This window comes from Lampris incognitus, chromosome 6, assembly GCF_029633865.1.
Source record: "Lampris incognitus isolate fLamInc1 chromosome 6, fLamInc1.hap2, whole genome shotgun sequence".
Lineage (NCBI taxonomy): Eukaryota > Metazoa > Chordata > Actinopteri > Lampriformes > Lampridae > Lampris > Lampris incognitus.
This window is the reverse complement of record NC_079216.1, coordinates 51,510,628-51,523,125: the sequence shown is the minus strand read 5'-3', so window position 1 is coordinate 51,523,125 and position 12,498 is coordinate 51,510,628. Positions and strand designations below refer to the sequence as shown.

General features: G+C 40.9%; 1 protein-coding gene across 1 annotated transcript in view; it reads left to right on the top strand.

Annotated features, from left to right (window-relative positions):
- LOC130114340 (cytosolic carboxypeptidase 4) overlaps positions 1-12,498 on the top strand; it is a 254,308-nt gene that overhangs the window by 155,109 nt on the left and 86,701 nt on the right. Inside the window, exon 21 of the mRNA XM_056282197.1 lies at positions 10,357-10,537. Within this exon, the coding sequence (XP_056138172.1) occupies positions 10,357-10,537 (181 nt within the window). The remainder of the gene's footprint in view (positions 1-10,356; positions 10,538-12,498) is intronic.

Here is a 12,498-nt window from a genome sequence, read left to right as displayed (position 1 = left end):
AAATCTCGATGACAAGGGGCAGTTGTACTTGGTTGTGCTCCAGGATCAATATGTTACAAACAGGGCAAATGTGCAATTTTGGACTAAAACCATCACATAGATGAACTGTAGACCTTAGAAAAAAAAAATTTATTGTGTAGGGGAAGTATTTACTAACGAGCGGTTAGCGATGTCACACAGTGGTGCAGTACAACCACGGATCGAATCCCGCAGCGGATGGAAGATATGCTCAGTTACAGTGGTGGTGATGGATATATTTTATTGTATTGGGAAAGTATTTGAATAAAGTAGGCCTTTAAGTCTGAGTCGAGTCACAAGTCACGGAAATCAAGACGCTGAATCCGAGAGTCTGGGCCTTGGACTTGAGCACTGCTGAATAATATCCTTAAGTTTGATAATTAGGCCTGCAATGTCATGTTTATGACAATTTGTTTTACTTTGGCTGATACCAAGCTGTTATAAAGACATTCCAAACAATGTCAACTTGCATTGAAACTGACATAATTTACCGAATGTCACTTAATGACAACAGTCATAAACAGTCATCATCGTAGCGTTCTCGTGTTCATGACAGGTGTCATGACATAACTGAGACAGTGTCAATGTTATTCACACCCTTGAGTGTTAACACATCTTGTTTTGTTTTTTATTGCGGTAGCTTGCTGAATGGGTGGGAGAAAACAAGTGAGCTGGGAAGACAACTCAGTTTATTTAGTAACACCGGATACAAGGATGCACGAAACATGATATTAAAGATGCAAGTAAGCATTTTACCTAGGTTAAGATCTTGAGCTAGTATATGGCACCCTGTGTGTGTGTGTGTGCACAGCCAATAGTTGTTAGTTCTAGAAAAAGTTAAGCTATATACAAGAAAACAGCACTTTATCATGTGCTTATATCTAAATAATTTGGGGGACACACATCCTAATTGGAGAAATATAGACCAGTAATGTATCCCAGGTGACATTAATTTTATAAAATTACAAAAATATAATACATAATTTCTGATGTTGTGATTTTATTAGTGAACAAATTAACAGATTTAATTTTAACCAGTGAGTTACAGTGTTGCTATTCCTTTACATTGCACAAATTGATGCATGCAGAAATATAGCCAAACAGAAAATCTGACATCAAAATATTAACATTCAGCATCTGTACTGATTATCAGCTAGACAGGCTGACAATTCTGGCATTATTGAGCTAGCTGTCCAAACATAACATACAGAACACTGAATTCTCTCCCTCCGCTGGGATAAATGGCCAAAGACAACAACAGTAGCCTGGCGGACTGCTGTCACCACACCTCCCCATGAAAGACAATAAGGCGCCTCACTACACAATCCATGTTTGAACACACACCCCCCCCCCCAACTTTGGAACAAACAACGCAGAAACAGCCAGCATGAGCTGACAACCAGCAAACTCTACCAATAATATAACGTGTCCACACATACGCACACACACCAGCAGAGCGGACACTGCTTGTGGACCCCCTGCCAAGATTGCTCCAAGAGTGGCTATGGACAAAGGACCTGAACCATAAAAGGACACTTGTTAATCCACATGTTTATAGTCTGCATGATAGTTTCACCGTGTCCTACCAGTAACTTTACTGAATCACAAACAGATTGGCAAATGTCTAAATGGTTTGTCAGCTGAATTAAAAATTATTAGAACCATGTCTTGATGCATGCTCAGTAATGCAGGTAAGAAAATCAAAGAAGGTTGAATCAGTTCATTAGGACTATGTTTGGTACCATTCTGCTTGCCTTGACATGAATTATGCAAATTTATAATTAAAAATGTGATTATTGATATTACAAAGTCTGAGAAAACAGCATCTGTAAAACGTAATCACCCACCTTTGGAAGGTGGCTCAGCCTTCTTAACTCAGTGTGTAAAAGGATTGGTCGGGCTACCTTACCCGGTAGGGAGGAGTAAGCCCCTGTAAAATCCATCACCTGAGAAATTAGTCTGAGTTAGACTGCGAAAGTCCAAGAATCAGCCTCTGGGAATCAGCCCGCGAGGCCACTCGACTCTATTCCTGTCCAGATCGGCCCTGGCAAATCACTGTCCTCCGTCTTCCACATCCAACTGTTGACTTCATCCAACGTTTGCTAGTACTCTCACAAAACTCAGTTAACTTGCCTCAAGTTCTTGGTGCTGTTAAAAGTTTACCGCTCCAGTTGGCTTACTTATTCCTAACCATCTGCCTGCGATTTTACTTGGTGCTCTCCTTGTAATGGTGTCCATATATGTCTGCCATTCATTACTTTACCATCACCATCCAAAATTCTTGTGGAATATAGTTGGCTTCCCCCCTTCATGTGTCTTGTTGTCAGTTCTATTTGTTTTGTTTTTGTTAATAACTAAACTGGAAAAGACTTGCCCTGGGCTTTGTAAGATTAATAAGAAGTAAGAGGATCTCTTGCAAGATTATCATTAACTGGTCTTGCTTGACTGGCCAACAAGGAGAGTCAGTTGGTCGTTTTTGTGTAAGCTCTCAGAAGAATTACCTCACTTGATGATTAATTTGATCTTCTAGTTATGTAAAGTAGTGTCCTCTATTTTCCCCTTCATTTCATTCCACATGGTTTGAGCTGAATTCCTACACAGGCAAAATGAAACTAAAGCTCCTGGCATGTGATTTAAGGGTAGTGTACTATCTAATCTGGACTACAGCCCCTAGAGGGATGGCATCATAAAATATACTGTCCAAGTGCACACATATTCTCCTTCTTTTAACATAACATTGTTAAGAGCAAGTGTCTTTGTTTAGAGCTAAAGACTGATCTAAGTATAAGCATAAAAGTTTGTAGTGAGCAAATGATAGTGTTTTCCCTCTTATAGTTATCCTCTGTCACTGTACTGTAGGTTGTAACTATGCTGTGTCTCTCTTTAGCTGGCTGCTGCTATGCCTGGTTTTTCAATATGTGGGAAAATTCGGGGGGAGTTGAGCCTTGGGGGTCACGCTATAGGGGGAAAGTTGATTTACAACCCAGAACAAATAAATACCTTGAGCTGAATACATGGGACAAAAACATTTCAATTGGGAACTGTATGAGATAATGATAAGAAGTCCAACCTTCTGCTATATCTTAGGAGCTATTAAGAAGATTGTTGGCTACATGGAAATAAAAATCTTATCTAACCACAGTTCGCTGGTCCCTGTGGGGAAATTGAATTGCTGTAAGCAGCAGTAAAAGAAATATGAGTATGGGAAGGGAAAATGAAAATAAAATAAAAATACCCCCTCCCCACAAAAAAAGGCTGTATACAATTTTCAGCAAACATCGAACTGCCAAAACATTAAAACCACCTGCCTAATATTGTGTAGGTCCCCCTCGTGCCACCAAAACAGCTCTGACCTGTCTAGCCATGGACTCCGCAAGACCTCTGAAGGTGTCCTCTGGTATCTGGCACCAAGACATTAGCAATACATCCTTTAAGTCCACCCAGCTGCGACGCATAGAATAACAGTATCAATCAACCACACACACATGCACACTTGGAGATAAACGTACATAAACCAACAAATATCTATGTGCAAATTATAGATAGATAGATAGATAGATAGATAGATAGATAGATAGATAGATAGATAGATAGATAGATAGTTTACCCTAGTTTTTAACTATTGATGTAGTATCTAATGATAAAGGTCTTATGTGATTTCTCTGCCATATATACCTAATGGCTACAACAATTTTGCTTCTTCTTCAAACCTGCTACTACCTGCTGTCTTCGTATGCTTCTTCTAATGTTGCTTGCAATTTGCAAAGTCAGAGACAGGGACAACATATATTCTGTTTTTTAATGCTCTCAGCCCATTATACTGTACACCGCTCACGTTTTGATATACACTACAGATAAAGCAATAGTACCTTCAGCATTGTTAATAATAATAATAAACTTTATTTGAATAGCACCTTTCATACATAAAATGCAGCTCAAAGTGCTTTACATTAAAAACAAGGGAAACAATAATGTTAAGGAATGGTGCACGAAAAATAAATGAATAAAATAAATAGAGTTCAAATGCTTCAATATTGTGAGGTAATAAATTTAGAATTTGCTAGTCTTCATTACCTCAAAATGTGGCTGGTGTGTCTGACCTTTTTGTCCTTGACTGTGAAAATAATGTATTGGAAATACATGTGAAAGACAAATAGGACATAAATCAAATTGACACCCAAGATATTATATGCAACTAATGTTCCAAGACTACACCATCAGCCAATAGTAATGGGCTTCCTCAACTTTACAAGCCAATAGTAATGGACCTCAACAATTTCATAAGCCAATAGTAATGAACCTTGAAGGGCCATGGGCCAATAGTAATGAAGCTCAACAATCAGTCAGCCAATGGTAATGTGGGATGACCAGGCCATATGACCAATGAGGTGAGGAAGATAGTTAATTGCTTTGCATGATTAGACATAAAAGCAATGGCCGAGGGGACTGAAAACTGAAAAAGTCACCCAAGTACCAAAAACAAGATATCGTAAACCAGGGCCAAATTTAAGTTAATTAATTAATTAATTGATAATAATAATAATACATCTTATTTGTAGAGCTCTTTTCAAAATACTCAAATATACATTATATATGATATATGATATAATAAACATAAAAGCAACACACCAAAAGCATAAAACACACAACATAATCACACATTAAAAGCAATTCTGAAAAGGTGAGTTATGATTAATGATTTGAATGTGGACAGATTGGTACAGGCTCTGATGTGTTTGGGGAGAGTTCCAGAGGGAGGGGGCAGCTATTGAGAAGGCTCTGTCACCCCAGGTCTGCTGCTTGGTCCAGTGTGGTGGAGACAGGAGGTTGACATCGGAGGAGCGAAGGCTGCGGGGAGGAGTATGATAGAGGAGCAGGTCAGTGAGGTAGGAGAGGGCCTGGTTATGGAGGGCTTTGTGAGTGAGGAGAAGGACTTTGAATTGGATCCGTTATGGGACAAGGAGCCAGTGGAGGATATGAAGGACAGGGGTGATGTGATCACGGGAGCAGGAGAGGGTGAGCAGGTGAGCAGCAGAGTTCTGGATGTTCTGGAGTCTGTTGAGGACTTTGGATGATGAGCCATAGAGAATGATGTTGCAGTAGTCAATTGTGGATGTGATGAAGTCATCATTCAAAGTTTCAGTTTCAGCAGCAGAGAAGAGTGATCGGCGGAGACGAGCTATGTTTTTTAGGTGGGAAAAGGCACTTGTGTTGATTTGATTGATGTGGTGTTCAAAGGAGAGGCTGTTGAAAATGATTCCAGGGTTGCAGATGTGTGTGTATATGTGTGTGCGGGGGGGGGGGGGGCTGTTATTGATGGTAAGGCAGAAGTTGTGGGTGGTTTTGGTAAGGGCTTTGGGACCAATAATGATCATGTCAGATTTATCACAATTTAGTTTTGAGGAAGTTGGCTTGCATCCATGATTTGATATCAGTGAAGCGGTTGGTCAGAGTGAAGTGATTTGTAGTGGTGATAGATTTAGTGGAAAGTGAAGACTGTTTCAGACAGCATGTAATTCAACAATTACACTGACCATTTCCATTCATCCATATGTTGTAAGTAAGATAAATTCTCTTTTTTTCTCTCTTTACTGTCATTTTTGTGAAGTGACAGAAAGTGTTCGGTTACTGGGGAGGAACACTGCTGATTTTTGCAGTTATCTAATAAAAAAAAGTTTTTACTTCCAAACATATTTCTGGGGAAGCTAATGAGTACTTTTTTTTTTGAAAAGCAGATGTAATCTCATTTTTCTTTCTTCCAAGAACTATATATATATATTTTTTTTTAAATACATTTATTTCTGATTTTTCCCTTTTTCTCCCAATTTAGTGGCCGATCGATCCCTATTTTAGTTCAAACTCCCACCCTCGTACTGCATGCGTTCGCCAACTGCATCTCTCCGGCCAGCAGTCTCGAAGGAGACGCCTTGTCGTGACAAGGCGACTCCAAGCCGAGCCACTGCTTCTTCCGACACACACAGAGACGCGTTCATGTGACGAACACAAGCCGACTCCGCCCCCCTCCCGAAGACAGCGTTGCCAATTATTGCTGCTTCGTCGAGTCCAGCCATAGTCGGATCTGACAAGACCGGGGCGCGAACCCCGGTCCCCAGTGGGCAACTGCATCGACACAAAGCCGACGCTTAGACCGCAAAGAACTATATATTTTTAACCTGAAAACTGAAATTCAAAATTTTTATTCAAAATAAATGCATAGCATACAGTATATTGCTGTAAATGTTTAAGTAACATTGACTGTCATACATCTCAAATGATCATATGCAAAATACGATAAAGGTTATCTTAGCTGGCTCACCTTTACTGGTGTACAGGTGTTGTTAGCCTGTCACCAGGTTGGTTCCGCCACCACTCATTCTGCATTATCCAGATCCACTGTGATGCCGCCTCTGCCTGTTTGGTGGTTTGCTACCAGCCGATTCCTAGCTGGGCCTTCAATCCCAAGTAGTCCAAGTGCTCTCCAGAGCGACTGCCCAGCAAAGCTCCTGTAGCTGACTTCCAGGGGCAAATTCCAGGCTTTCCATCTGTTCCACTGGCTCTCGAAGATGAGGGCGTGATATTACTTTAGCTTCCGCTCATGTGCTTCCTCCATCCTCTCTTCCCATGGCACTGTAAGCTTGATAAAAACAACCTGCTTGGTACCTTCTACATCAGAGGACAATCTCGGGTCTGAGGCTAGTGTAGCTTATCTCCTCTGGGAATTTGAGCTGCTTCTTAAGATCCACCCACATCTCCCAGTCGCTTGCCATGGCCAGGACCCCTTTGCCCCTCATCTCTGCTGCTGTACTCTCCCCTGACCTGAGGAAGTGGATGAAACGAAGGCCATTAGAAAGTTGCTTTCGCTTCTTCCTTGCCTGCTCCACACCAGCAGCCAGCTGTTTTAGAATCTGGTTGTATCGCCACAGGAATTTCCCATCCACCATCCATATTGATGTTGACACTCTCCCATCTATTATCATGTAGCTCAAATAACATACACATAGTAATTATACTGCCCATAAGTCACATCACTAATTAGGCTTAAGTGACTGTCATGAAGAGTGTTAACAACCTTCTATCACACATTTAATTGGTGACCTAATTAGATAATTGAAGAATCTGACATACTGGCAGAGAGTATGGAAGTATGGAATGAATAACCGGCAGTTAGTAATTAGTTAGTAATTAGTTTAAATAGAATTAGTTATCAACTAGGAAATTGTTCTTCACAGATTTTCTTTTTCATATTCTGTGACTAGAAAGTTCCAAAGTTGATCCTCCATGACCCCAAATATCAACCCTGTGGAGATGTTCTTGAACAAGACGCTGAACCTGCTCCAGGGGTGCTACCCTGTGGGTGAGCCTATACTATCATCTCGTTGTGAAGGGGCTAAGCAAAAAAAAGAAAGAAAGAAAAAGTAAAAATTCTTTAAGAAACAGAAAAGCCATCTTTCTTCTTCAATCCAGAGCACATTGCTTTCACTTTGCAGAAGCATGGGTCAATTGATAATGATTTTAACTTCTTTCATTAGTTTGTTTTGTTTTGTTTGTTTGCATCCATGTATGTATGCAGGGTTCTCCCCAAAGGATGGGGCAATGGCACTGCGCTTCTTGCTCCTCCAAGTGCACCAGCTTATAAATATTTTCCCCACAATATAAGGGGCTTGCAATAAAACATATTAAATTCCATCCTCAGTTGAGTCATTACATTTGCATGATTCCATCTAATGAAATTTCTACAAGTCATGTTTGCAATATTCATGCGGAACGTGCAAAGAAAAAGGCACAAAAAAAAGTCCATAGAAACCAGAAAACAACTTCTGCTTCACAGAACTTACCAGCCAGCTATGAGAGTGTGGCTATGTCAGGCAAAACAAATGGTAGAAGCTCCTTCTCAACATTGTGTAAAATTGTTCTTCAACAAATAGGCGAAAGGATTCACAGCCTCGGGCTGGAAGTAACAATCTCAAGGATTTCCACTGTCCATTACATTATTTTATTTTACTAGTTCATTAACTTTGATGCTTCTCTCGTGTTGAGTCACCAGGGAGGAAGTTCCACCTAATCCTTTCTGGTATGCCAATCACTGCTCGCTAGCTAAATAAATGTCTGTACTATCATTATTGTTTTACCATAGTTGATGACAGATAGTAACAAAATTTACTTTTTTTAATGTGAAAAAGTTTGATGGTTACTTGAAGTCTTTGAGGCACCGAATCCAGAGGGCTCCCTTGCCAAGAAGGCAAGACATCATAAATACAGGCAGAGTGAACTGGGCCTCAAGACCTGTGGTGTAAACATAGCCTTAAAGGTTTCTAATGGCATTTTCCTCATTAACAACTCAGTCTATACATTTCTTCCTTACATTCAAAGTTTGTCACTGAAACATCAAGGACCCTCGATGCCTCACAAAACATGTTGAATGCATTTCTGACCTCGTAAAACATTTGCAGAGCCTTTATTGGAATGCTTTGAAAGCTGCATTGCTTGCAATTTTCCTCTTATTTCTTATTGGTGGATTTAGTGCATTATCAGCACCAACTGTCAAATTGAATGAAACTGAAACAAACATAAAACTTCGTTCAGCTATTCTTGCCCCTCTGTGTTGGTAGGCAATTTTCTCTCCAACTGCAGACTTCTCCACTTAAGAAGAGCCTCACCAGTGCTTACGAGTTTTCTTTCTTTGTCATTTTGTTTTCTCTGTTCTATGTTGTGGACAGGTTTCCGTCTCTTTATTTTCATTGCAATTATTTTCCTTCCGATTGACTTTTTTTTTTAATCAAACTTTGCTTGAATATGATAAATATACAGTCAGTGACAAAGAAGCAGTCACAAGAACAATGTGTACAGATTCAGTTGAGCGGATAGGATGAAACACACATATTAAATGACCTTGTAAAGCTCGCAAATCATAAGAGCTTTTTTTGTTGTTACATTCAGCTAAAGCAAAGACGTATTGCATGAGATCAATAAACAGTCCAGGAAAGCCGGCTGTATAATTTGCAAGTTTGGAGTAAAGATATAGAAGTTAATTAATAAAATAGTTAAATAGATTAAACTGTGTGCTTGAGTTTCCATCCTGATTGAAGAATCCAAATAATATAGTATCTCATGTTGTCTCCTTTTTCATTTATTTAAGTACTTTTTTCTTTTATTTAAATACTTTTTTCAAGTATTTAAACTCAAGGCATTTGAGTTTAAATACTTGGGGTCAACTGTCCAAAGTAACGGGGAGTGCAGTAGAGAGGTGAAGAAGAGAGTGCAGGCAGGGTGGAGTGGATGGAGAAGAGTGTCAGGAGTGATTTGCGATAGAAGGGTACCAGCAAGAGTTAAACGGAAGGTTTACAAGATGGTTGTGAGACCAGCTATGTTATATGGTTTGGAGACAGTGGCACTGACGAAAAGACAGGAGGCGGAGCTGGAGGTGGCAGAGTGTAAGATGCTAAAATTTTCACTGGGAGTAACGAAGAAGGACAGGATTAGGAACGATTATATAAGAGGGACAGCTCAGGTTGGACGGTTTGGAGACAAAGCAAGAGAGGCACGATTGAGATGGCTTGGACATATGTGGAGGAGAGATGCTGGGTATATTGGAAAAGGATGCTGAATATGGAGCTGCCAGGAAAGAGGAAAAGAGGAAGGCCAAAAAGGAGGTTTATGGATGTGGTGAGGGAAGACATGCAGGTGGCTGGTGTGACAGAGGAAAATGCAGAAGACAGGAAGAAATGGAAATGGATGATCCGCTGTGGCGACCTCTAACGGGAGCAGCCGAAAGTAGTAGTAGTAGATGTTGTCTTCTTTTTTGACTTCTTCCTCCTCTTCTTTGTCATGTTATGTGTCTGCAGAAACGTGTAATATGTCAACCCTGTGCTCATGGCTAGCATGCGCGTCCTCTTGTCCATGGTAGAAGAACACGTGATACAAACAATACACAGACCAGCCCCTTGTACCACGCTCTATATCACCACAAAAACCCATCTGGATTTAGTAGTCTATATCGCTTTCACTTTGAGAGATGAAGGAAAAAAAAAGAGAATAGGTGAGACATGCAGACAGAGCAAGGAAAGGTTAGCTTGAGTTTTCTAAAGAAAAATTAATTTTGATAAATGTGTCACTGAGTTCTGCTTCTACTGAGAAACAATGAAACAATAGGCTTCTGGTAAGCGACAAGCAAGAATGAAAATATATTTGACAAGAACATTTGTCTGTGCGTCTACTCCTCTCTCTTTCACCTTGCCTCCATCTATGTAATTGTTCCTGTAATGTGTTGACAGCTTGTGTTGTCCTAGACAGAATGTAACACTCTTTCCTTTCTCCATTTCCCTTTCTGTCTCACTACAGGTAATCGCCCCTATATTGTGTTGACAGCGCGTGTCCATCCAGGCGAGTCTAACGCTAGTTGGGTGATGAAGGGCACCCTGGAGTTTCTGTGCAGTAGTGAACCTGTGGCTCAGAGTTTGAGGGAGGCCTTTGTCTTCAAAATCATCCCTATGCTGAATCCAGATGGAGTTATCAATGGCATGTGAGTGCAGAGTGCAACAAGATATAAACTTACATGTGCACATGCAGTCAGGCACACCGTTGGTTGGCTGGCCATCTGGAGTACTGTCAGTTTACCCGGTGGGCCAGTCAACCTTGTAAGCTGGTTGTGAGCCAGGCAAGATTGATTAAACAGACACAAAGGTGACACGGAAAATAAAGAGAGAACAAAAGTCTCATGATACAAATGTGGACAAATGCCGGAAACTAATTAATTTGTTTAATGAAACTGGGGGGAAAAAATCAGTGCAAATGCCAGTTCTACTGAGATAATTGTGCAGCAGCACAGGCCTATCATTGGTATAACCATGAAACATGAAATAACTGCCGCCTGACCACCTTGGATTAATCTTAAAGCTTTCCTCCAAATGAAATGGTAAATGGATTGCATTTATATAGCGCTTTTTCCCAAAACGCTTTACAATTCATGCCTCACATATTTACCCATTCACACGTACATACTCATACACCAGTGGCAGTGTCCCCCATGCAAGGTAACAACCAGCTCATCAGAGCAGTTAGGGGTAGGCTGTCTTGCTCAGGAGCACCTCGAAATTTTTTGCCAGGAGGAGCTGAAGATCGAATCCTCCAGTTATCGGACAACCTGATCTACCTCTTCAGCCACTGCTGCCCCAGACATAACCATTTCAGTGGTTTGTGTTGGTAAAATGCCTTTGGATGATGACAAAGCCATAACTGCCATATGGTGTTCCCCTCTCATTGAGGGAACAAAAGTCCCCTATACCTAATATTGCTGTTGAAGATGAAAATACCAGTCAATGAGGAGAAAACCTTGCAAGATGTGCCATAATTTGGTTTCCATAATTAGCAACCCACCGTCATAAATATATTGTTTCACCAATAAAACCTAAAGACAGCTAACTGTTGTCAAGACTGCATAGAACATCTATAAAATTGCAAAACCAAAAAGATAATTTTCTTATACATTCCTTCTCATATTGTATTGGTGTCGAGCCATGTTTTGACAATTTTGACAGCATTCCTATCTACTAATAGCTATTATTCAGGAACACTTTCAGGAATCAGGAACACTTTATTTGTCATTTCACCTCATGTACCTGCTCACATGAAATGAAACAAAATGGTGTTTCCCCCAGCCCACAGCAGTGCAACATACAGACAAAAACACATTCAAGAACTACAAGAACACACATTCAAACTAACACATACATCCAAGCTAAAAAAACAAAACACTGTCCAAGGGAACAAACGCCAGCCAGGATGAATGTTGGAACCACCGGTCTGCAAGGGCTAGCAGTTAGCCTAGCCTGCCTCGATTACGTGTCAGACTGCCCTCCATGTTTCCTTCTCGGGCGCAGTTCCAGGCAGGGGCCGTGGTTCCTGTGGCATCTGGACGAAGCAGACCAAGCCCTCCCAGCTGATCCAGTGTCAGCTCTCGCAGCCAGACACCCTTGACACACCTCCCTGAACTCCATACAACAACATCAAAAACACCACAGTCAATACCAGGTGAGGCTGCTGCCAGACCGCTCTTGGTGTTATTGGACGTGCCGGTCTGCATGGGCTAGCAGTTAGCTCAGCCTGTCCCGCTTCCGCGTCCTGTCAGACCACCCTCGGTGTTACCTCCTCAGGTGCAGCTCCGGGCAAGGCTGCGGTCCCTGGGCCCACAGCACAGCAGACCAAGGTCTCGCAGCGGATCCAGCGCCTATTGTATTTTTCACTTCATATTGTACTAATTGTAAGGTCTTTGGTTCAACCCATGCTCCCAAGATGGGATATTGGATCATATATGTAGATGCTACATCCATCCATCCATCCATTATCCAAATCGCAGTATTTTAGAGGGTCGGAACTTTAAAGTTAATTTAAAGTTATTCAATCTAATTATCATGGCAATTTAAGTTGGCATATGATTGCAAATATGTTTTTATAGCATTGTCTTTATATCTATTAATGTAAATA